Source organism: Ambystoma mexicanum, chromosome 5q (genome assembly GCF_040938575.1).
Source record: "Ambystoma mexicanum isolate Mex_15411 chromosome 5q, UKY_AmexF1_1, whole genome shotgun sequence".
NCBI lineage: Eukaryota > Metazoa > Chordata > Amphibia > Caudata > Ambystomatidae > Ambystoma > Ambystoma mexicanum.
Window position 1 is genome coordinate 399,531,155 of NC_090933.1, and position 26,413 is coordinate 399,557,567.

Sequence of the window (26,413 nt, forward strand, 5' to 3'; positions counted from 1 at the left end):
TTCTATACTTGAGTCTTGTCCCCATGAAGACAGTAGAGGCATCGCAAATTTTCGTCCTCCTTAAATACATTCTGCAGCCCGCATCCAGGGCAGCTGCGAAACAGCTTGGGTCCGGGTGACGAACTCTCGTCCTGGGCCATCTCGAAGTAGGCCGCAAATCTTCTGGAATCCTCCAAAAGGTTGATTCGACGAAATCTTCACCCTTGAGGGGCGTAGGAAAATCCCACAACGGGTACCCGTTAACGGGAGTAGAAATGGTGGAGCTTGAGGCTCGATTAACCGAAAAATGTGAAAATTTACCTGAAAAAGCACGAAAGCGCAGCAAAAGCTCGAGAGCTAAGCACGAGGACTCCCAACACTTGAACGTGTTGGTAAAAATCTGAAGATGGCTGCCAGAGGCGGGGCTTAGGGAGATGGCAGTCATTGGCTGTGGTCAGTATGACGCAGAGATCAGTGATTGGTTACTACTACGAAAGACAGATCAGAAACGAAACTGATACTGATTTTTCTTTACCGAGGATTCCCAGCCTGACGACAGGGAATATTCATGAGCATGTGAATCCATGCCAGACCCCAAGCTGGAGAATATCCTATTAACCAAAGAGGTCTTACTGCAAAGAAAATTGATAGTCCCTCTAGATGCCAAATGTCGATTCTGTGGAAACTAATTCTATCGAAACAACAAGGCACCTGGCGCTATCCTGTCCTAAATTAACATTAGAAAGAATGCAATGGCTGGGAGACTATGTCTTGCGTATTATTTCAAGCACGGAAGAGGAATACTGGGAGAGACTGATGACAGTGGAAAAGCTTGGCAAAACACTTGACGTGCTAAAGTTCATTGAACACCTCTTAGGAAGATCCGACCAAGACACGGCCCCAGAATCCCTGGGAGGACAATGGTCTGGCCCACCCACAAGTAACAATGTCACTAGTGTCCTGGAATCACAAATGTTTGCCTCTCATTAGGCTAGTAAGGAAGGACTAAACTGGTCTAAATGCGGACAAAGATGTTTGGGAGTGTTACCAAAGTGATGACAAGTCCTGCTATATTATGTTAATGGTTAAAAAAATATATATATATGACAATGCATTACTTACCGTAAAAGCATTTCTGATGGTTGTATCTGCTTAGATTCACATGCTGTGCATAGGTCCGACATCCAGTGGTCACTGCGGAATATTGCATTTTGTTTTTCGTAGTCGAAAAGGGGACGTCGACAAGGCGTGTCTGTAACACTATCCCTATAGTGACGTGCGTTGTACCTACAATCCCTCACGCGTCGAGGTCCCTCCGTTTGTATTTTTCTGCCCTGAGGGAGCCTTCTAGACGTGAGTGAGTGCAGAAAAGAGAGAAATATAGTAGAGGATGTCTATGTTCCTTCCATCCGAGCGGGGAGGAAGGGCGGGCGCATGTGAATCTAAGCAGATACAACCATCCGAAATGCTTTTACGTTAAGTAATGCATTGTCTTCTGATGTTTGTTAATCTGCTTAGAATCACATGCTGTGCATAGACTAGCGAGCAGTACCCGGAGTTGGCGGTGGGTTATGAGAAGGAACAGTAGAGAAAAGATGTCTTAATACTGCCTGTCCCACCTGGGAGTCAGATCTAGAGTGTGCATCTAGACAGTAGTGTTTTGTAAAGGTGTGCACAGAACTCCAGGTAGCCGCTTTGCAGATGGACTCAAGGGGAACATTTGCAATGAATGCTATGGAAGCCCCAGTGCCTCGAGTGGAATGTGCTCTTGGCTTGAAGGGTAGTTCTCTCTTAGCAAGAGTGTAACAGAGAGTGATGCATTGTACAATCCATCTAGATATAGTGGACTTAGAGACTGCATCTCCTTCTCTTCCTGCTGCCACCAAGACAAAGAACTGATTAGTCTTTCTCAGTGATCTGGTTCTTTCCATGTAGAACATGACAGCTCTGCGTACATCTAGTGTATGCAGACTTTTTTCTCCCAAGCTGGAAGGGTTTTGAAAAAATGTTGGTAGTTCTATAGATTGGTTTACATGAAATTTTGAGATGAATTTTGGTGCAAACCTTGGGTGTGTGCGAAGAACCACCTTATCCTTGTGAACTGATACGAAGGGGTCTAGTACAGAAAGAGCCTGTAGTTCACTTACTCTCCTAATGGAGGTGATAGCTATTAGGAAAGCAGTCTTAAGAGTGAGGTATTTAAGAGTTGCCTATTGCATGGGTTCGAAAGGAGTGCCCATGAGTCTAGAAAGTACTACGTTTAAGTCCCATCCGGGAGCTGGGTTAGCTATCGGGGGGTGTATTCTTTTTACCCCTTCCATAAAGGCCTTGATAACTGGTATCTTCCACCACGACACTTTAAGTTGGGAAGTGGTGTATGCAGAAAGTGCCGCTAGGTGGACTTTAATGGAATTAAACACTAGGCCTGAATCCAGTAAATGGGTCAAGTACAGAATAATGTTAGTGGCAGAGCAGTCAACCGGGTTGATGTTCTTACTTCTACACCAGATGACAAATCTTTTCCACTTGCTAGAATAGCAGTGGCGAGTATTAGGTTTTCTGGCTTCCCTGAGGATGTCCATACATCTCTGAGGGAGATGTAAATGTCCAAATTCTATGATCTCAGGAGCCAGGCTGCTAAGTTCATGGTCTGAGGGCATGGATGCAGTGTCCTGCCCTTGTCTTGTGACAGCATGTTGTACGGGCAGGGAAGTTTCATTGGGGGAGATAGGGACATCTCCATCAAGTGAGCGAACCATGGCTGCCGGGCCCACATTGGGGCTACTAGTATCATGGTAACCTGCTCTTGGTGCATCTTGTGCACCACTTTGTTGAGGAGGGGAGTCGGGGGGAAAGGCGTAAACAAATTTCCCTGACCATTGAATCAACAGACCGTTCCCCTTGGACTGGTTCTGGGGGTACCTGGAGGCGTAACTTTGGCATTGTGAGTTCTCCAGGGTTGCAAACAGGTCTATTTCCGGGAAACCCCATTGCGTGAAGACGTCTAAGACGATGTTTTCGTGTAATTGCCATTCGTACTCTTTGGGTAGGGGGAAGTCTCTGCTGAGTTTGTCTGCTAGCAGATTGAGTTCCCCTGGTACATGTTGTGATAGTAGGAACATGTTGTGTTTGAGAGCCCACTTCCATATATTCTGGGACAGCTTGGACAGTCCTGGAGAGTGAGTGCCCCCTTGCTTGTTGAGATAGTGCATGGCTGTGGTGCTGTCTGTGAGGACCATCACTGTCTTTCCTTGTAAGAGTTCCTGAAAGGCTTTCAGTGCTTTGAACACTGCTAATAGTTCCAGCAGGTTTATATGCTTGGATGTTAAGCTCGGAGTCCACACTCCGTGAGCAGTCTGATGGGATAGGTGAGCCCCCCATCCTGAAAGGGATGCGTCTGTGGTTAGAGTGGCTTCCACTGCGGGTGTGGCGAAAGTTTTCCCTAATAACAGGTTTTCCTTTGCCCACCACCGTAGCGAGAGAACCAAGGCCTGCGAGACTACCACCAGATCGTCCCATTGTCCGCTGGCCTGACACCACTGGCTGTAGAGCCACTCTTGCATTGGGCGCATGCGCAGGCGTGCGTGAGGTACCAAATAAATACATGACGCCATCATCCCTAGCAAGCGCATTGCTTTGCGTACCGTCACCTCTCGACCTGCCACATATTGGGGGATCTGAAACAGCATGTTTTGGACCCTCTCGTTGGAGGGGAAGACGAGGCCGTCCTTTGTTCGAATTAGAGCCCCTAGGAATTGTTTGATTTGGCTGGGGTCTAAGTTGGACTTCTTTTCGTTGATGGAGAAGCCCAGTTGGGACAAAAGGTCTACGGTCCTTTAGGTATTGGAGAAGCATGTTTCGTAAGCATCCCCTGTTATGAGCCAGTCGTCGAGGTACGGGTAAACCGGGATGGATAATCTGCGCAGGTGGGCCGCTGCCACTGCCAGTACTTTCGTAAATACCCTTGGTGCAGATGCTATCCCGAAGAGTAGTACTCTGAACTGATAGTGTTTGTTCTCTATCTTGAACCTGAGGTATTTTCTGTGCGCTGGCAACATTAAAATATGAAAGTATGCATCTTTCATGTCTAGTGTTGTCATGTAATCCCCCTGTGATAACAGTGGGATTACTTCCTGCAAGGTCACCATACGAAACTTTTGGGGTTTGACAAAGTTGTTCGCTGGGCGCAGATCTAATACAGGGCGCATGGTTAAGTCCTTTTTGGGTACAAGGAAGTACACTGAATAAATACCTTCTGTTACCTGAGATAGGGGGACAGCCTCTATAGCTTCTTTTTTCAGTAGCTCTTCTACTTCTTGAAGAAGAATAGTGAGGTGTTCCGGTGTCATGCGTCGGTTCCGTGGGGGTCTGTATTTCGGGGAACCGTTGAATTCGATGCAGTATCCGTGGGCTATGGTGGATAATACCCAGCGGTCTGACGTTATTCCCTCCCATGCTGAAAGGAACGATGTTAGCCGGCCCCCGACCGGTGACGCATGGGAGGGGACCCGAATCTTTGGGTCATTTGTTGGTATTGGGCGTGGGGCCTTTTGGACTGGAGCCGCGCCCTCTTCCTTTGCCACGACGTTGGCCTCTTTGACTGAACTGGGTGCTTTGGTTAGAGGGCCAGTTGGTAGCAGAGTAAAATTGTTGTTGGCTTTGCTGCTGGCGTTGGCCACGAAAAGGAGCGTCTATTGCCATAGCTGCGTCTGTTAGGTGGCCTAGAAATTTGGTCAAGAGTCTTGATGGTATCAAATTCCTTCTTCGCATGTTCTAGGGCCTCATCAACTGCTTTCCCAAACAGATGTGTTTGCTCTATGGGCTTATTTATTAGGGAAGCCTGGGTTTCTGGCTTAAATCCCGAATTGCGCAACCAGACATGGCGTTTGAGAAGTATTCCCTGAACCAGGGAGCGGCCAGCTGTCTCTGCGGCATCTAAGGAGTTCTTTACGATGCCCTGGTTTACAAGAGTTCCCTCTGATATAGTAGCCAACAGGCGTGAGCGCAGGGGTTCTGGTGCGTCCTCTGCTTCGCTGCGCAGCTTGCTCCACTGTGCATCTGCGTAGCTAGCTAGTAGGGAATTGTTATTTGCGATCCTGGTTGAGAAGGCGGCGGATGTGATTCTCTTCCCAAGTGCATAGAGCTTCTTGCCCTCTTTGTCAGGTGGTGCCTCACTAGTAGATAGTGGTACCCCTGCTCTCTTTCTTGTGTTAGTCACTACCAGAGAGTCCGGGATAGAATGTCCCCTGATGTACAAAGGGTCAGAAGACGAAGGGCTGAAGAGCTTTTCTATCTGAGGGTTGACCCCTCTGACTAAGGCCGGATTGGAAAGGGAAGGAGTTATTCTTCTCTTTATAGAAGCCAGGAGCGGAATGGACTGGCTTTTTCTTTAATAACCTTTTCTACAAAGTCTATGTCCGGAAGGGTCTCCCCTGTGTCTATTTCAAAATGCGCTGCTGCCTTGCGCAATAGTGCATTAAGTGAAGGCTGGTCATCTATGAGGGAGGTGTTCCCAATAGGTGAGTCCTTGGGAGGAGAAGGATGAAAGACATCAGGGTCTGAGTGCACTGATGGGGATTGCCAAGACTGCACTGATGGGGAGTGCCAGGGCTGTGAGGTAGCTGCATCTTCTTCAAAAGCTCCTGCGCTAGTGTAAGGGTCTTCCTCAAACCTCTCCTCCTCAAGTTCTTCCTCTCCACCTAAACACTCCTCATCTTCCTGGAGGTATTGCTCCTCTTCAGTGAGGTCATATGCATCTGTAGAAGGGGTAAATAGCCTAGGAATCTTGACCCTAGGGTCATCCTGGGTCCATTCTCTTGGTCTTTTGGGTGTGGGTGGGTTTTGGCTACCCAAAAACCTCTCCATCTTTTCCATACAAGAATGGATTCTTTCCAGGGTCTCATGGGGAACCCCTGAATAGTCTAGAGGGGGGAAATCAGTGTTTTCGGCTTCAAAACGCTTCGAACGCTCCCACAACGTCGACGAAAGGTTTCCGTCGCCCTCAGAAAAGCCCTCCGGTAGTTCAGAAGTGCCTTTAGATGGATGGGCCAGTTCCTGGCTACTCTTGTGCTTTTTCGGCGTTTCTATATCCTTGGGTGCGGTATTCGACGTCTGTTTCGTCGTCCGCTTACATTTGTCCTCGGAAAGAATTCTCGCCAGACTCTCGACGACGAGTTCGTCAGTCGAGGGTTCTGGAGTCGGCGTTGCCTGCGTTGCGCATTGTTTTTCGACGGCCGCTCTATGGAGCGTTACGTCGGATGTTTTTGGGGTAGCGCCCGTCTTAGATAAAAGCCCAATCGCTGGTCGCGGCTGCGTTTGCGGGTGGGGCTTGAGACCCTTGCGGTCTGAGGTCGACGCCGGAGTGCCCTGCGTCCCCTTCGGCGCTGGTGGATCCTTCGTCCTGGACGAAGAAGAGCCGTGGGTTGTGTGCTTAGGCCTATGGGGTCTGTGTGCGTCCTTGTCGCCGGGGTGTTCATCCCCATAAGCAGGGCGTGAGCCGAGCCCGTCAGGGCCGGGGACGGACGTCGAGGAGCGCGAGCGCTCCTTCTGGGGGTTAATGACTTCCGTAACGGACGTCGAGTTATCACCCTCCTCGTCACTTTCTGTAACAGCGGCGGCGGGTGAGGAAACCGACTTCGACATCGCGTAGTCCGCCCACCTCTTAACTTTCCGTTCTTTAAGAGTTCTTGGTTTCAAGAGCTTACAGGCCGCGCAGCTGTCCTCTTTATGATCGAGGGGCAAGCAACGATTACAGAGCTTGTGTTTGTCCTTCCAAGTGTATTTGCCCCTACAGCGTGGGCAAAACTTAAAAGGTGTCCTCTCCATAGCTGAGGCAATAAAAACTGGTGATAACAACCCCAAGGGAAAGATAGGGGAGAAAGAAAGACATTCTCGACGAGAAGGTAAAAGTTCAAAACCCCCACTCTCCCTACTGCATGTTGCCCGCGAGGCCTGGCCACGTGTTCGGCAGCTCCGAAGGATCTCCTCCGTCTCTTCTCCTCCGACGAAAACTTGCTCGGCGGAGAAACAGCTTCACAGCCAACGTCGAGGGGAGGGATCTTTAACAATAAGTATATATATATATATATATAAAAACCAATAAACAAAAAAAAAATGTGGGGCAACTTCTTTCTGCACAAGGGAAAAAAATATTACCAGATAGGGCGGCAGCAGTACGCTCCACCCCTAGGCCCAGAACTGTCAAGGAAATGCAACAGTTTTTGGGCTTATGTAATTATTGTAGGGCAAGGATCCTAGATTAGGCAGCCTACACAAGGCCGCAGTTACAAAGTCTCAGAGAAGGACAAAGACCAAAAGAAATGGTAAATTGGAAAGGACTGAAGAAATGAATAGACAATTTGAGGACTTAAAAGAAGCTATTTGCACGGCCCCCGTTTAAGAAACTCGGAATTATACACAGGAGTTTTATTTATTTTTCCAATTTGATGAACGGCTCATGACAGCAGTATTAACCCAAAAGAGCAAAATGGGCCACAAGCCATTGGCTTATTATAGTGGGATGCTCGACTCAGTCATGCAGGGACAGTTTGCATGCGAACATGCACTTGCAGCGGCTACATTTGCAATAGAGAAAAGTTCCACGATTGTCATGGGGTGCTCTGTTAACTTGTTTGTGGAACATTCACTATTCACCATTTTGGAAATATCTAAATTCGACCTGGACATCGCAGAGCTCTTCTGCATATGACATTATAATATCCAAACCTCATACTCATATGGTAAGGTGTAGGACGGGGAATCTTGCCATATTTTAGACAGGCATCCACAGATGACCTGAAAACGCAGGACTGTGCTACATACAAGGGTGAAGAGGAGGGTAAATCTAAAGCTAGAGATAGATCATTGACAGAAGGAGAGATGCTATATGTTGATGGGTCATCAACAATTCACCAGGAGACAGGATGGAGGCATAAAGGGGCGGCAGGGGTGCACAGTAAAGGGGAGAGGAGCATGAAGTTCTGATCATGAAAAGATGTCCTATGCATTGAGCTCAGGCAGCGGAACTTGTCGCTCATCGAGGCATTGAGAGCATGCCAAGCTCAATTGATAGATTAAAGAAATAATTGAGGAAGAAGACTTTAGTAAAGGATCCATGCCAGGGTGGTGTGCAGTGATTGTTTCAATTTATGAAGGTCTGGAACCCGGTTGGCCGTGGTGGGAAAAGAGGGGGTCTCGCTCTCTCTCTCGCTCTGCTTTATGACTTTTTTCCTCTCCAGGCAAGGATGCCTGACCGACGTGTTCAAACCTCTCTGTTATGTAGGGATAAGGTTAAATTGAATGTAATTGGTTCTAGGAATTATGCATTATGTTTTTTGGTATTATATTGTGTTTTGTGACACTGGTCATGGTTGATGAAGGTATGTCTGTTAAATGGGGTGGCCATATAAAAGGGGGCGTGCACAGTTGGAAAATAATACTAGTATGAATATGTTCATGATAAAAAAAAAGAAAACAATGTCTCACCATTTGCCGGCCACACCTGCAAGTTTTCTCAGACAAATAAAACGGAAGTACGAATGACTTATGATTTATATAAGGGGTTGGACTTTGACACCATTTCTGACATTCAGTACTCAGAATCATCCAACAGCTGGTACTCCAATATACGTACTGCAGGAAGAAATGTGATAAATGAAAGCTGTTACGTATGTGCACTCATCCTGCACGTATCCGGGGCTCCTAAGGTTTTAGTTCCACATCCAGTCCCAATTACACAATGCCCGGTACATTTTTCACTATGTAGGATAAAGAACACATTCCAGGCACACAGCGTGCAGTTGAGGAGCATTGATTTAGACCCAGCGCTATGCAATGGCATTATGAAATACAACAAATGTCTACAAGTACCATATTTTTCCTTAGAAAAGCAGATGGACTGATCGAGTACAGCAAAGAAACAACATCCCAAGTAGAGACTATGTGTGCGCAAATATGGTCCCAATACATCACAAGGCTGACATGGATTGCAACAATGGAGAAGCCAGTGCGAATACATAGATACATGGACTATGAACTTTGTTTTAGAAATGTAGGAACAGTTCCTGTTCGCGCAAACACACAGAGCACCCACACTCTTGTGATCCCTGATATGACGAAAGGTACGGCAGTGGTGATGGATTACTACTGGGTTTGTGGCTGACAAGCCTACTTCCACCTTCTGCCATCCTGGAGAGGCAAGTATTCACTGGCCACCCTGCACTCAGTACTACTAGTAATCCTGGAAGAACATCTGAAGGGGAAAAGAAATGCCTGTCGAGGTGCCAACAACCACTCCAGCACCTAAAGAAGCAGAAACAAACTTGCAGATCACACGAGAATTTGGTATGCTGCCAGAAAAAGAATTATTTCAACAGCTGGGAAGAAAGAAGATATCAAACTATTTCTCGAAAAACACTTCCACACTGCTGAGAGGAATACCAGACAAGTATCGACATTTTAGCTCAGCAGAGATGGTCTTTTCATCTTTTTTGGCCCCTGCGGTACAAGCAGCTGCTAATGCGAAGTGGGTGCAGATAGTTCGATGGGAGCTAGTCCAGCTGGCCAATGACAGAGAATGGGTTCAATGCCATCAAAGTAGAGCTCCGTGCATTGAGACTCATGACGATGCAAAACCACTACATGCTGATCTGTTAACAGCCATAGAAGGAGGCAGGTGTAAAAAGTTGGGAAGCAGCTGCTGCACTTTTGTACCCCTGGAGGATGCTGAGAATGGGTCACTATCCCATGCCATTGAGGCTGTGCACAATCTAGGTGTTCAAATGAAGAAAGAAGGTGGAGTTCAGAACCCGGATTGGCTATCGCTTGCCTTCGATTGGGTCCCATCATGACTGGGTGCAGCAGTAAAAATATTGGTGCCTGTTATCGTATTCTTCTTGGTCCTCTTCTGCACGTGCCAATTGGGTCTCCGATGTTGTGTCAATATAATTCCTAATAGTGCAAAGATGATGGTATCAATTAGGGGATCTAAAACACCTTGCTATACAATAAACAGCTAAACTCAAACTAATATTTAGGGGTTGTAGAGATGTTGGGTGGGGATGAGTTTGTTACTGTAGAAGTAACAAAAGGGCAGAATGTTGGGAAGGAACCAGGGTCATCCCACACCCCCAGGCGCTTTAGAATTAGGCAAGACTTATTTTAGGTGCTATAATAGACTGGGGGGAGGAGGGTCACAGGGAAGGCTCTCTCATGCAGATATCATCACATACACAGACATGGGCAGACACTGAAGAAGGCAGTTATTGTTTAAATATAAGGTGCAATTAATTATTAGCTGAATACATTTGTAAATGTCAGATCCTATGTATTGTAAAAATCTTAGTACGGTAGATGCAAACTCTCCCTCCCTTCCAGGAAGAATGTGGCTTGTGCTAAAAATGAACTACAGGCTTCTGCGGTGGTCGCTAGCACTTGCAGAGCACACAAAGTGACTCACCAGCTGTCTACTGTCCGTGAAGAGTTCATGCAGGCTAAAAATGGGATTTACATGTACAAAATGCAGAAATGGGACATATAAAGGGTGGGAGGGAACCTGCAGGGCCCAGATAAAAATGAGCAGAATGAGTGAACTATGGAGAGAAGGACTGGAAAATGTTTTTTATATATATGTTCATAGGTAGCAAAATGAAGTAAAGTATGAGCTACAGTGTATTCTTGCATAACCTATCAAAATGTAGAACAGCATGTTCTGACACAAACCGCTGACAATGAAGAAAAGAAGGCTTTGAAGAAGGATGGATTGGGAGGGAGCCATGACCTGTATCCAATGACATCACTACAGCAAGACAGGACTATAAAAAACCCTGCCTGGGACCACTTTGGCAGGCAAGCAAGGGTCCCCGAGACCTTTGCTACATCCTCATTTAAGATTAAACGTGTCATCCTTACAAGATAGACTTTTGGCCTTATTTATTCTGGTGTGAGCATAATTAGGAACACCATTACAAGGGCAACAAACGTTTGCAAGAGCACGCAGTACTGACTTTTTACCTAGATTCTGAGAATACCATCAATTGAGCTGCCCTAAAATGTAGAAATTCATCTTGGAAAGAGGGACTACAATTTATTTTGCTCATGGCATTTATTGAGCCCTTCTTGGTAATAAGGAAACAGAGTGCTTTAGTGTGAACAACTTTTTATCAGAAGATTAAATAAGAAACTGGCAGGAATAAGGAAATGATGGCTAAAACACCGATTACCAGAGGAGGAGAGGGCCCCTGTGTAGTGCATCAGGAAATGAAGATCAAGAATTTTGTGCAAACTGAGATGGCCCTGTTAGAAATGAAGAGAACAAGCTAATTAGTACATCCCAATCAGCCTTGTGCGTTAGATAGGAGTGTGTAGAAGGGTCTGATGATCGACTAAATTGAAAGCTGCTCACAGGAAAGATTTTCTTTTTGCTGCTCGACTTCTATGGGACATCCTTTCGTTTTGCTATTGTTTCTAGACCTGGCCTTTTGGAGGCAAGTATAGCTCTCTGCTTTACTTCCTTTGCTTTTTGTTCATTTTTATGGGGAAGCTGATCAGTCCCTAAAACTATCAGCACTGGGGAACCCTGTCTCCCTTATTGGATTTCTTCTCACTTTAAAGCTGCACACATCACCTTAAAGTAAAGTGCAGATAGGATCTTCTTACCCCTCGGAGGATAGCTCAGGGGCAAAGTGCTCACCATGGAAGCAAGACGACACGGAGCAACACAGGTTCGACCGCTAGGGCTGCACTTCGAAACCTCTGGGTATGAAGCATGTTATAAATAACCAATCATATCCCAATAACTGTTTCTTTCATGACTTTGTGGATACAATTACGATGTGTCCAGGATGGGCAGGTGGTAACATTTTTTGTACCTTACTTTTTACTTGTGCGCTTTTGCATTTCAGAACATAATCCCATAAAGAGTACCATATACTGTAAAATGGTTGTGCCACAGGATTCCAGGATTCTGACCTGTCCTTTGGCTATTTTGTTCTTGGTCATTGTTTCTGCCCATGTGTCTTGTAGTGTGGCCAGATGGGGCTGCTGAGTCTTTCTAGACCAAGTCGACATCAGAGCCACTGTGTGTGTTGCAGGGCAGAATGTGTGACCATTGGCTGTCCATGATTGGGCAGCCCCTGCCAGTTTGAATGGTGCAGATTCTTACCATGACCTGGTGGCAACTACACTCCAAATCCTGGATAAAAGGAGAACTCCTGCAGCCACTCAACAGATCATCGTTGGACCCAAGACCCCTACTAGGAAGTGCAGCATGCTGAAGACCAGAGGATGACCGTTACAGCTGACCAGCATCACCTCCAGCCAAGTCCTGGTGAATCCCTGTTCCTCTGTCCTGATCTCAAGAAGGCCCTGGTCAGTGATCAGACCCCTTGACTAGTTCGAACAACCTGTCTGACACCTGCATCTGTGCCTGCTGAGCATTCTGAAGTGTGCCTGGACCAACTGGTGGACTGACCAGCTCTATCCTGGCCTACCTCATTGCAGCCATTACAATTCCAAGTGCATCCTTGGAACTTCGTGGATCTTCAAATTGCACAAGAAGAGGTTAGCTCCTGCAGTTTCAGCCTCCTACACCAAAGAGAAGCTGTGGGAGACAAAATCTGTGAAGGGCCTGCTTCATTGTTCATCCTACGAAGATAGCTTGTCGCCACCCGATTATGGCGACTCCTGACAAATACCATCTTCTGTGTCCTGTGAGCTTTACATTTCTCGAGCCAAGGGTGTCCAGCTGTCTGTTTCTCAGAACCGCATCAACGGAGCCTGGATCTGTGCACACACCGGGCCTAAACCCAACGCCTAAAGTGAATTCTGTGGCCGCGGCCCTGTCCCTCCCTTCGACTGGGCATTGCACCGAAGTAATTGGGCCCAGCTCATTCAGGAACCCCTCAAGTGGTCCCATAGTAAGCTGGGTAAGTCATGCTACCTATTCCTGTCACCGGTCCACTGCAGTAGGGTTGAATGGGTGTAACGTCATCACTGTATACCTCCCTTGCCTAACAGAGATAGTTTGTGGTGGTATAAGTATTCCCCAGGGCTTTTCCAAGAGTGTTGGAACTGAGAAAGAAATCTTTCTGCACTTTACTTCTCTTTGGAACCCTCACCTACAGCCTGTAGTCTTCGGAGTAGTTATTGGTGCAATCCAATAGTAAATCCACCTAAATAGTGTTTTGGAACTGGTGACTTTTGGCAACTAGGCTTCATTCTGTATCAGGGCTAACCTTATTAAGTGCAAGGGACCTGGTGCTTAGGCTCATCTGCACGTGACCCATTTACTTTCTCACTGTTTGCTGCATGATCTGTATTCCTCCACAGGTTGTTTCCCTTGTCTCAGCATCATAGTTTTTCCCTTAGAGTAATAATCAGAGTATCTGGACAGCAATAACAGATTTTGGTAGGTTTTTCATACCTTTTCTCACTGGATGTTTTTAGAGGTATGTTGGTGGTGTGTTTCTTAAGGAGTTCCCAACAGAACGTGAGTCCTTGTCGTCAAAGAGGAGTCTCTCCCGGCGAGGAGCCGCTTGCCCCTAGCCCTACGGAGGGTATTGAGGAGCGGGCTCAGCTCCCTAGTCTCACAGGGAAAGGCTCCCCCTTGGGGAGAAGTGGCAGAATCCCGTGATTTGTCACAACGCATATAGGATATGAGAATCCTATTGTTTGGCTAATCTCTTAAGTATCTGGGTGGGGCTGTTCGTTTAGTGACCTGTAAGAGAAACACACCACTATGAGATTTGGTGGCAAGGTTGACCCTAGTCTGTTCACAATCCACGACATGGAAGACCGTTTTAATGTGTCGCCTAGATCTTGAATGTGAGCAGACAAGGGAATATATGAGAGAGGATTGCACCACTTCTAGTTTTCGGACACAGGTGACTTAAGGCAAGATTTTCTAAAGCCATTTACAAGCAGGGAAGTGGTGGATAACGGTATATGCAATAAAGATGGCTCAGAGCTGTTAATTAGCTTCCAATATAACCGAAAGGTCTTTGTGGAAAGCATGCTACCAATGATAGTCATACCACATTCAGCATAGACCTACACAATCGGGGTAGTGCATGGGCAATTGGTAAGAGCCTTAAAACACAGCCCCTCGACCTTCAAAATGGTGGGCAGATAATTCTTGCCCCATAGGTCTGCCCCATAAATGAGAGTATATCTAATTTTAGCATTGCATACCTGTATCGTACAGTTGATAGAGTAACAGCAATGATCGCAAGTAAAGCAAAGAAAGCCGCTCAGTAACTACCGAAAACGTAAACCAAGTCAACTTACTATTGATGGTAACCCCAAGATATTCATAGGGGCCAACAGTGTCCAGACAATTAGACTCCAAAGCCCAATTGTAGCAGCAGGTTTCCCATGATGGGAAAGGTTGAAGGCCATACATTTTGTTTTGTTGGTATTAATGGTCAAACAGTTGTTAATGGCATAATAAACTAAACAGTCAAGCTGTAATGTTAGCCCTTTTGGTGTACAATCCAACAAAATCAAATCATCTGCATAACCAAGCCATTGGACACAGTGCCTACCTAATCTAGGCAGGAATATTTCCTTGCCACAGACGATTGATGGAAGGTAAGACAAGTAAAGGTTGAATAACGTAGGTATGAGGATACACCTTTATTTCAGGCCTTGGCACGTGGGTAGCGTATTAGTGAATGTGCCCGCAAAAGTAGTATGCACTTTGACACTATTCCTAGTAAGTAACAAAATAATAATTTGAAGGAGACCCAGCGGTAAACCCCACTCAAGGAGTGTAGTTCACAATATTTCACGCTGCAGTGTCAAGGGCGGCACTGAAGTCAACGTATGCTGCAAATACACTTTGCTTATGCACCAGCCAAGAATACTCAACCGTAGAGACAGGGGCCTATACATTTGTGTTAGTACCAATTAATTTAATGGTTTATTGTGAGATTGCAAAATACTTGTGCATTTAATTAATGTAAAATATGTGGGTTGACTAATCCATTAACCATGATTCAGCGGTGACAAGGTGGTCTAGGTTTAGAATTTCTATTGAGGTTAACTAATTGCTAGGCAGTTTACCTGCCATGATCCCAAAGCATAGTGCAGCCAAACGCCTACCTATGCCCTAACTCGCAGCAGGGCTCTCACAGTCCAGCGTGGACTTTCGCTCCAAGGAGCTCAGCGCAAGCACTAATTTTTAGTGGCTCGGCTTCTCCAAGGGCTTTCACTTTGTTTCTGTGGTAGTTCTGCTCCTTGCTCCTTTTGCACCGGTCTGTAGCAATCTCCCACACACCCTTACCAGACTCCACAATGATCTTCACCAACGGCTACTCCGTTTCTGCAGCGGTGTCCCATGGGTCCTCGCTCTAGGTCCCCTCTAAGAATATCTGCAATGCTTTCCCTTCCCTCACAGGATATCAAATCAGTACCAATTTATATCAGCACACTGATACCTGGAGAGTATTGCCGCCGGAAGAGACCTTGGCTAAAATTAGTATATTGTGTTCCCCGATGAGGTTGCAGGTGGTGACTTGGGGTACCAGTGTTGTAACTTTTTGATTGTGGAAGTTGAGCCAAAAGAGGTCAGTTAGGATGGACTGAATTCCCTGCTTGAACACACATCAAGATTATTCAGCTAATACAAGCTTTTTAGAAAACTGAATGAGAGGTTGGGTCAGGAATTCTCAGTGGCAGCTCTGGATGCTTCCAGAGTCTTCGACAGTTTAGACTGGGGTTTCACGAGACTAGTCCTTGGAAAGTTTGGTTATGGGCCGATGTTTACCCGCATGTTAATGGCCAACTTTATGAACCCGTCCACGAGACTGCTACTAAATGGGAAACTGACCGAGAACATCCCCATTCAAAAAGGCACAAGACAGGGGTGCCCCCTGTCGCCCCTGATCTTTGCCATGGCTATGGAGCCATTTGCATGTAAGGTTCGGGGTCATCCTGAAATCCGGGGGGTGAATGTGGGGGTTGCTGGACAACAAAGGATAGCTTTATATGCGGACGATATCCTTATGTTCCTTAGAGACACTGGACATTCCTTACCAACAGCTCTACATTTGTTGGAGGAGTTTGCAAAGGCCTCAGGATTCAAAATGAACTATCCCAAGTCTAAAGTCCTTAACGTCACGGAAAAGTTAAACCGGATCCCAATAGGGGAAATCAATTCCCCCTGAAATGGGAGCGTAAAGCAGTTAAATACCTAGGGATATACTTGACTCCCAGTTATAGTAAACTCTACAGCGCCAATATCCCCGAACTCTTTAAAACATTAGCCAATGATCTAAAACGTTGGCACGTGCAGGAACTCTTGGATTGTGTGGATTACCGCAGTTAAAATGACTCTTCTGCCTAAATTCTTATATGTACTAAGCGCCCTCCCACTCAGAATTCCAGACCCAGCTATTCAAGCTCTTCAGAACGAGGTAATGAAATTCATCTGGGGGGGGGTGGTGGGGGTGAACCGAGAATCCCCAAAAAAGTAATTTTCAGGCCACAAGTCCTGGGAGGGCTGGGGGGTACCAGACTTTCGTAGATACCTATGGGCAGCACAAGTGGCCCCAATGCTGCAATGGACAGCTGGGAGGAGAGTAATCAATGGGTCACATTGGAAAAAATAGCGACGAAGTTACCACTTAAAAATCTGGGCTTTCTTGCTACACGAAACAGGGGAAAAGGTGGACAGCTATTGGAGTCAACCAAAACTACACTCTGGTATTGGGCTAAGATATTGCGACATAAGAAGATCAAAGTGGGGGGTGGGCCACTTACACCAATCTCCTTTAATCCAGATTTCACCCCAGGCATGCAGGCTAACTTCTGGACACAGTGGGGGGGGCAGAGAAACTATGGTATTATATGACCTTTATATAGATGGGCTTCCCCTGACGTTCGAAGACTATAAAAATAAGTTTAACATTCCAGAAGGAGAGCGCTGTCACTATGCCCAACTTAGGCATTGGGTCTCAAACGCAAAGGTGAAAGAGAGGGCTGCTAGAGATCCAACAGGGCTGGAAATTACAATGCAGGAAGGCCAACCGGACAAAGGAATAACCAGATTATATCGCCTAATTGAAGGGGGAAATCCCGAGGAAAATCTCACATACATGCAAAAGTGGGAGGCAGATTTGGGGAGAGCAATCACAGGGGACATTTGGGGTCGCATTTGGCAGAGAGGCGCTAAAAGCTCTAGATGCACCTCCATTAAAGAAACCGCATATAAATTATGTCTCCGATGGTATATTACTCCAGTTCGCATACACTCCATTAATCCAGATTATCCTGTGACCTGCTGGAGAAACTGCGGCCCTCCAGGGTACCTTATTCACATGTGGTGGTCTTGTCCTTTAGTCGAAACCTACTGGAAAGAGATTTTAAGTCATATTAAAGAAATAACTGGGGTGCAGCTTCCATTCGACCCACTGGTGATACTTCTGGGAGAGGTAGTGGAGGGATGTTATGCAAGCTCAGGACTCACAGCCACACTTATCACTCACATGTTTAATGCGGCCAGGATTACTGTTGTACACGCATGGAAAACTAAAGAGGGTCCGGTTATAGCCATGTGGTTGGTAAGATTATGGGGGGTGATGGCTATGGAGAAAGTGACAGCATTAGCCCTTGGCTCATACACGAAATATTCAAATGCCTGGCTACCGCTGCATGAATTCATGAATGATAGGGAACAGATGTTCTTTAAACCTAGACTGCTCCGGGCAGTATCTATTATTTGAAAGCTACGAACATCATGTTGAAATGTGGTTCAACCAGTTGACTTCTTAAGGCAAGGACAGAGTACTTTCGTCACCTATAAGTTGGGATATGTGTTGGGGGAGGGGGGGGGGGGGGGGGGGAGTTTTAGTGGTTACAGAACTGGGTTGTTAAAAGATGAGTAATGTTTTGCTGATGCCCACGTAAGGGTAAATGATTTTATATGAAATAAGGTATGTTTGTCATCACTTATGGTTATGGATGGATCTATTTTTACATTGCTCTGAAAATCTAAATAAAGTTGATAAAAAAAAAAAGAAAACTGAATGAGAACTTTGCTAACTCTAAGTTCTTTCTAAGCACGCTCACATCTCTGTGTTGTGTTAATAAGCATTTGTAAAGTGCAGATTTGACACCGGTTGGCTTGTGTGGCAGTTGTAGTATTTGATTTATTTATTGGGTATTTATAATGCGCCTAGATTAGGGGTGGGGGGCGCACAGGGAAGAAAAAACAAAATAGCATTCATACTAGGTCTTGAGACAATTCCGATTATGTAAGTGCAGCAACAGAATGAGGGGAGAGGGGGAGGAGGGGAAGTGTAGGTTGGGGATGAACAGGGGAAGAAACAAACAATTACATTCCTACTAGTATGGAGCTGGAGTGCTTGGATGAAGATGTGGATGGATGAAATGAATCATGAATCATTTTGGGTGCTTTGTGTGAGGGCCAGAGAACTGATAGCAGTGCTGTGTTTTTTTCTCTAAAACATTACCTTGTGGAGTCACTTGAAGACCGTGCTAGAGCACTTTTAAGGTGGAATTCCATTTTTGAGGGTTCTGCTGTTTATTTCAGGGGACGCTTAGAAAGTTTTGCTTTTTTCCACCTTTAATTTTTAGGTTTTGATCCTCTTTTTGCAAAGAGGGTCTTCTACTGAAGTACCACTGCCACTGCAAACCTTTATTAGTTTATGGTCCCATGTTAGCCCACATGGCTCCCAAGACATGGGTGGTTTATAGACACCTCTGAGCCTCAGGGCAATTAGATCACCCTACAATGGAGTTTTAGGAAATAGGGTGCCGGCAGCTGTAATTTAGTTTTGGCTTCACGAGAGATGTAAGCAAATGTGCCGCATTAGTAGCCCAATGCACCTTATTGGTAGGCCACTGAAGCACATTTTGTTTTTGGTCCATCCTTCTCTCGTGAAACCATGAGGAAGGCCTAAAATGGTTGTTTTGCACACATGGGTTCAATCAGAGTTGAGCCGTGCATTCTCAATTGTAGTTTTACATTTTTTTTTATTTTATGCAGTAGTTAAATGAACATTTTAATACATTTCAATCAATCATTGTGTCAAAGTATAGTAAAATAAAGAATCATTCACTAAAAGTGCAAGTCACATAATTTCATGCTTCAATGATAGCGATGATATGATATATCGTTCCGTAGCCTGGAAAAGTGGATTATAATGACTTTGTGGTTTCCAGACATGAAGTGCCACAGGCCATTGGAGCTTTTTAATCGACTGGAGGCCAGCGGCAGCAATTACCTTCCGTCTGAGGGCTACCATTGCTCTACAGTCGAATAAGAGGTGTAGCGCAGATTCAATGGCATGGTCACCGCAGAACTGGCAGAGTCTATGGTGCCTTTCTACCTTATGCCAGCGCCCCATTGTTTCAAAGGATTTCACAGCATTAAACTAAATGCGTAGATAGACCCATACTAGATGGTTGCTGATGAAGTTCTGTATATACTTTGGGGTGGATGGTCTTTCCAATATGTATGGGAAGAAGCAACATGCAGTCGTTTTCGATGGTAAGTCAATTATCTGTTCACAGCTGTATGTGACGAGCAATCTCCTCGTGGGTCAATGTATTGGCCAAAATTCATTGCCATGGGGTACGTTCTGAGTTTCCCAAACCAAACAGATAGATGGTTGAGTGCACCAAGTGAGGAGCCTTTCATGTAGGCAAGTTTAGAGGAGAAGACTTAATTCAGGAGGCCCATAAGAGTGTTATTCGCAGCATGGGCAAGTTTCCAGTAGAAAGTAAAACTTGTCAACGTCATTCGTTTGCCTATGGGTGCAAGGCCACATTCCAAATAGAGCATTTCTGATAGCACATGGAGTGGTATTCGTAGTAGCCGCTTGAGGGTCGTTGACTCGATTCTGGAGATGGTTGCTCATGCCTCAGCGGCATAACAAATAATCGGTGATCTCTTCATGGAGTACAACTTGACGATAGATCCCACTGAATAGCCTGCTCCCCTGTAAGCAAGTGACTGAATGGCTCCTGATATTTGGGCACTATGGATTTTTAACTTACTCGGATGAGACACCTAGGAATATTCGCTCACTACTTCTATTGGAGCCCCTTTAAGAGTCCATGTTGAAAGTGCCACTTTTTTGTGCGATGGCTTAAACGCCATGAATTTAGTTTTGGTGGTGTTTATTCTGAGTTAGCTACAGAGAAGGTCAAGAGCAAGTTGTAGACCATGTCGTGCAAGATCCAATATGACGATGTTGTCAGCATAGCCAAGCCATTGGACCTCATGGATGCCCAGGCGTGGTGGTATACATCTGGTGTTGGTTAAGGCAGGGCCCATGTCAGATAGGTACAAGTTAAAGAGTAGATGTGCTGCCATTGCTCTCTACTCACTTTGACACGTGTCTGTTCATGCAGTTTCATAATCATTTTCAGTATGCCCAGGGGAATCCCCCAGCTTTGCAATTTCCCCCAAAGCCTTCCACAAGCAACAGTGACGAAAGCAGCGCTATAGTCGACAAATGCCACGCAGATGGGTTGTCTTCAGATCTTCCAGGCCTGTTGGATAATGGTGGTGAGAGCAAGTATGTTGATTGACGTAGAGCATTGCTTACGGAACCCAGTTTGATTACACAGAATTATATCAGACTCGTCTGCACAAGTTGTTAGTTCCTCCAACAATATCTTTGCAAATATCTTTGTGGGAACATCGAGCATAGCCAGGAGTCGATATCGTAGCTCTGTAAGTGAATGCTTTTTCAATACAGGAACCAGAATACTGTCACACCAGGACTGGGGAAGCAGTTGGGTAGAAGCTATGCAAGCGAACAGATGGTGCAAGACTTTAGACAATAGGTCAATGTTGGATTTCATGAAGAGGTTGCACAGACCATCTGGGCCGGGGGCCGGCGATGTATTACTCTGGCTAATCCAGCCACATCTTGGGTGTTGTTCACATAGTGCCACTTTCCAGACTGTTCAGAAGGTGACAACTGGGCCAAGCCGGTACCGCCTAGCGTTTCGTCGATATAGGCAATCCAGCCGGTCTCAGGCAACCATTAATTATTGAGGAGTTGGTCCTATTCCCATCATTAATGATCTGCCAGAATTTTCTAGAGTCATTAGTTTGGACACTCCAGACTAGGTTTCCCCATTTTTCACATGCCCGTTGCTAGTGGTGTTGTCGAAGCCACTTGTTGTAATTGGCCCTTATTATTCTTCGTTCGAAGGAATGCTCAGCAGGGTCATCCTTATTTGTAGCCAGGCAGCGCAGCTCTCTATGCATGGCCTTTGTCATTAATCAATTTTTCATAGCTGTGCTTGTCGGTGTTCTTCAGTCCAGAGGCCAGTCGTTTATTGCCCAATTCTTTGGGGAATATAGCTTTGTTGATGGCACGCACACACTCCTCGTATTTAGCCAGTGCAGAGTGACCTTCATGTATTTCAATGTCTCGTAAGTTTGTTGAAACAGAGGGACAGAATTAACCAAACACAGACGGTATAATTGCTGTGGCCGATTTAAGTTTTGTTGAAGACCATTTGATGCTTGTGGTGGCATTATTGAGTGAAACTGTCCCCGTTGTTTGAGTGCCTATTTGTCTTTATTCTATATCGAGGCTCGATACTAACGGAAGATGATCACTTTCATGGCGATGTATTATGGACAAATCAGTTACCAATGATGAATTCTTTGCGACAAAGAGGTAGTCGATAATGCTGAAACTAGCGGCAGAGTGCCTTGTACAATCAGATGGTTGAGCTCCTTTCATCATTGTAGTTTTGGAGTGGGTTAGACCAGTCATTTTGGCCCAGTCCAATTCCCAGACAGCCATTACACAGCTTGTGAACCTGAATGTTTGGCAGCAAAACATGGGTTTTGGTCCAAAAAATTTAACGTTTCAGGTGAGTACTTTTAAGAGTCACATTTTAGGAGTTTCGAGTTGAAGAAAAGTTCCCATAGGATGTAGTGGGAACCAAATCCAACAAAACCCAAAAATCCAATAACCGCGGTGATGGGATGAAGTCAGTTAAGTCTGTTCTACCCCACAGGGGCAGGGAATGATGCAACTACCCCACAGGACATCCCCACCAAACAGGTTTGGTTCCAGAAACCCCAGGGAAGAAGGAAGCAAAGCAGGATTCTGGTCAATGTTAACTAAGGGCAAAACGCGTTTAAAGAGGACTGCAAGAACGCCCCAAGCAACGACCAAAGAACCCCTCAGGGTAAGTATCTTGAAAAACCCAGCAACTCAGGTCAAAAGTATTCACAGTGGTCAATACCAAAAACACAGCTCCGGAATGGCAAAACAACCCTATGAATAAAAGGTCTTTACTTGCAAGGCGGTTGACAGAATTCAGTCTCTCAGTGACTTCAATCCTAGACTAACAACCACACTGATGACCCAAAGGAAGAACAATTGGTGTTCCCTGGAGCAGGACCCACTAGCCAGGAGAGAAAGAATGGGCAATGTTATGAATATTTTCGGAAATAGCCACTTTCATCGGATCGCATCTCACCTAATCCTTTTTTTATCCCATTATTTCTGACTGCAAATGTGTAGCAGTGAGTTTGGGTTCGGTGTATAGTAAGGGCAGAGTTTAAGGTGGAGTACAGTGCTCCTTCCCCATGCATTTTGCAGAAAGAAACCTAAGAAACAATGCAGTGCAAAGAGATTCAGTGAGATGGGGTGCAAGTAAATCTCATGAATCCATTTTTTTTCATCTGTCCACTCTACACAAAAAGAAGAAAAAATTGGCTAATTTAATTGCAGAAAACGACACTCCGACAATCAAGGATGCTCTATTATCAACTACGATACAGACTGTATCAGCCTGTATGACATTTTTGAGTTGCGCCTGGAAAAGAAGAGCGAAACATTTCTAAACATCTTAAACGACAGTGGGAATTCGCATGTTGTCGTTTAATTTTTTAGATTTTGTTTTGTTATGAAGTGCAGTCTGTTAAATAAACAACATATTTCAATTATCTGACTTCATTTGCTTTTATTAATGATTTTTAGCATTCAATTGGTTGCGAAATGTTTGATGGATGGAAATACAAATACAAATGATGAACAATGGTGAATAAGGCTCCAGGAAGACAGAGGAACCCAAACAGATCGATTTTAAAGGCTCGATGCGCAAAGAGAGGCAACCAGCCAGTAGAAAACCGTCCCATTTCAAAAACTGTGGAGGCAACTCAAGAAGGCCCAAACAAACAGCAGAGGCAGAGTAGTGGTGTCCCACAACCCTTCTGGATGAAGTAGTTTTCTAGCCCAAGGCAGTAAAACGGGAAAGCAGTGGTAAAACGGACAGAAATTATTCCAGCATGATGATCTGAGTCCTTCCAATATGTAGAACCAGGGGGGAGAGCTAGGACAGTTCAGGAAATACACCCAGGGCCAAAAGAGAAAATAAGAGGTTAGGAAAATGGGCATAAGACTGTGCCTGTAAAACCATACTTTGATTCCAAATTGCAGCAACAGCTTTGTGGCAATTCCTCCAGCAGGTAAGCAAACCTTTAGAATTCCCAGCAGAATTGAGGAATGGACTGGGTCTCCCCTAGATATACCCATGCACTCATGGGTTGGTCAAGTCAACCCTCCAATCACCAACCTAAAGGGCCAGCCAATGTGTTCGGTACCAGAAACTGCCATTGGAGGTCTACCCACATAGTTACTGTATTTGCCTGCTTATGGCCAGGGAATAGTTTAAACCAGCCCAAACCACTCCTGAGGTTGCAGGACTGGTCTTAGAGTGAGCGGGTATATGGACTATGGGGATTTTAGGCTGCCTCGTGGTTTCCCTAACAAAGGAAAGGTCCAAAAACAACAGTGGATACGAGCAAAACTGTACTGGTAACATTTGACAACTAATGCAGAATTGATTACACCCATTGTGAACGAAAAACGAAACTGCTACCAGCCTATAGCGTAGGGTAGTATAATCACTTTGGGGCCAAAGAGGGGTGCTTAAAAAGCACTCTTGCTTTGGAGCCGTACAGCTACTATATCACTGCATATCAAACTGGGTTGCAGTGGCAGTGAGAACTCCAGTCCCTCTGACCATTGAAATGAAGACAAGAGAAGAAAAGCAAAAGGAAAAACCAAAAGGTCTAGAGGGGAGGGCGGGGTGTAAGAGGGGTGCTGCATAAAAGGAGACATCCAAAACCCCAAAAAGAATTCTGCCCATACACAGACTTTGTTGTCACTCCAGTTATTGAAGAGTGAAGGTTAACGGGTCATTGGTGATTGAACCATAGCTTCACATGGCTACCAACTAAAAAAGAAAGCACAGTGCTTGGTCCAACTCTAAAACATATGCCAGAGGAAGGATCCTAACAATTTAGGGACAAAAATGCAGGTCTCATCCAACAGTCAATGAGCTGGTTTAAAATCCATTCTCGGTTATGTGTAATGACCTGTCAGGCTGCATATAGTGTACACAACCGTCTTGAAGACATTTTAAAGCCAAGTATGGTTTAGGGCTTTGCTGTCTCATGTGATGCTTTTTCATTCCATCTTGGGTGGCAGTACCTTTGAGGGTTGTGCAAAGGATGTGTAACCCTCTGAAGCAGATTGCAGCATTGTCTGGAGGTTAAACAGTCTGTGCCAGGCTTTCATCCAGGGTTCACAGCTCTCAATTTTTGTCCTAGGTTTTTAGGTCGGTCCTGCAAATTAAGACTTTCTCCCCTCTACAAAAACTCAAAGCTTCTACTAAATGAGTATGGCATGTAGTTTTTTAAATTAAAATGCATCATGATGTGATAATGGTTTTGAAAAATAAACAGATCTCCTTATAAAAAAGGCCCCACAGTGCCCCTCCTTCATTCAATCCTTCAAACGGTTCTATCCACACCCACTATCTTTTTTTACTGTATTTTCTTAGCTACCCTGTGTGGATAGATCACTTGGACATGGACATTAGCTTTACAATGGCAAACATCTTTTTTCAACAATTCTACTACAAAAATTGGTTTCTCCATTCAGTTACAGCTTTATTTATTCCCCAAAAAATTGTTGAGATGTAGTTTAGAAACAGGCAGCAGAAAACTAACCCAAGAACGGACTGGGCAATATTTTAGCAAACTGAAGTATTTCTGGTTTTGGCTTTTAAATGCAGGTACAGACCTGTTGCTATTAAAATAGCATTTTTTCAAATGAGAAATGTAATACCGACAAAAACATTCAACATCGGGTTTCATTGAAGGCAAACTACAAACTACTAGAGTGTAGCCATCAAAGCCACAATACAAGGCTTCATTGAGTGCAAGTGTTCGAGATAAGTTGATAGGTTAATGGGCACAAGATCTGAAATCCAACCTAAGCAATGCAAAATAGTGGCAGACTTCCTCCAAATGGCCACCAAACAAGCAACCCATTCATGCACCATGCAGATAATATTAGGATTATCGATGAAAAGATGGCCCTCCTTTTATCTACAAAGTTTCAGTAGAGGATCCATATTTTTGGTGATACAAGTAGAGAAGTTGCCTGTAGCGAGCTGGATCTGATAAACTAGCAATAAGGACCTGAATCTTAACATGGAAGACAAATACTGGTGATCCAGTCAATTGCAAAGCACCATGGATCCAGTCATAAGAGCTGCCTCTCTTCCCGACCGAGAGGGACAAACAGACAACAAGCATTGGTGACTATCAGATCATGTTCAACACACTTACTGCACGTCCACACTCACCATCCAAATCCCAGTCTCCGATGTCATATTTTGCTTGTTTAGGCGGGCGTGGTCCTTGAATGACTTTCTTCGGAGAACTTTCTGGACTTGAATCCAAACGCAAACTGAAGCTCTGGAAAATAATAGGTTTGTTTAAATACATTTTTTTTTACAATAGTAAGATGGCAAATTTCTTAGGACTGGCAACTATTCACATTTTCCGTTATTTGTCCACTTTTGTAAGGCACCACATGCAAATGTATGACTTGGGAGCAAAGAAGAGCAAAATAAATGAGCAGGTGGGGCGAGGATTGGGAACGGCGAGCAGGCTATTGGGCTGAAAAGCAATGTCTTATACTTTGTCCTGTCTCGTCTGCTCCAGGCTAGTCATTTAAAGCTACACATTCAATATATTGTCCATTATGCAGAGAGCCACCTTACAGAGCTCCCCAAAGTTGAACACTTAAAAGAATTTTCAAAATCGTTCCAAGTGAAAGGGTGTTAAACCAACCGCCTCTTCTCCTGCAAGAAATTAAGAGGTTATGAGGAGACCTGACAGCTGCTCCCTGGGTGCAAAAGTACAGTTCCAATGCTTGTCTCAGTTCTCTAATGAAATAAGGCTGCATTAGGCAAAGTAGACCCTTTAACAAGTAAACTAAGTTCTTTGTGAGGAAGTTCATTGCTGGATTTCATTTTTCAATATCCTTTGTCTTGGGTATGCCATGTGTTTATGGGAACGATGCCTCATGAAAGACAACCCAGTAGGGTGCTCCAGGTCTTAGTCCTTTCATTTGCAACA

At 45.1% G+C, this 26,413-nt stretch overlaps 1 protein-coding gene across 1 annotated transcript in view; it reads right to left on the reverse strand.

Moving 5' to 3' along the window:
• The window catches only part of ESCO1 (establishment of sister chromatid cohesion N-acetyltransferase 1), a 644,577-nt gene that overhangs the window by 391,005 nt on the left and 227,159 nt on the right, over positions 1–26,413 (reverse strand). Inside the window, exon 3 of the mRNA XM_069620888.1 lies at positions 25,636–25,747. Coding sequence (XP_069476989.1) covers positions 25,636–25,747 — 112 coding nt within the window. The remainder of the gene's footprint in view (positions 1–25,635; positions 25,748–26,413) is intronic.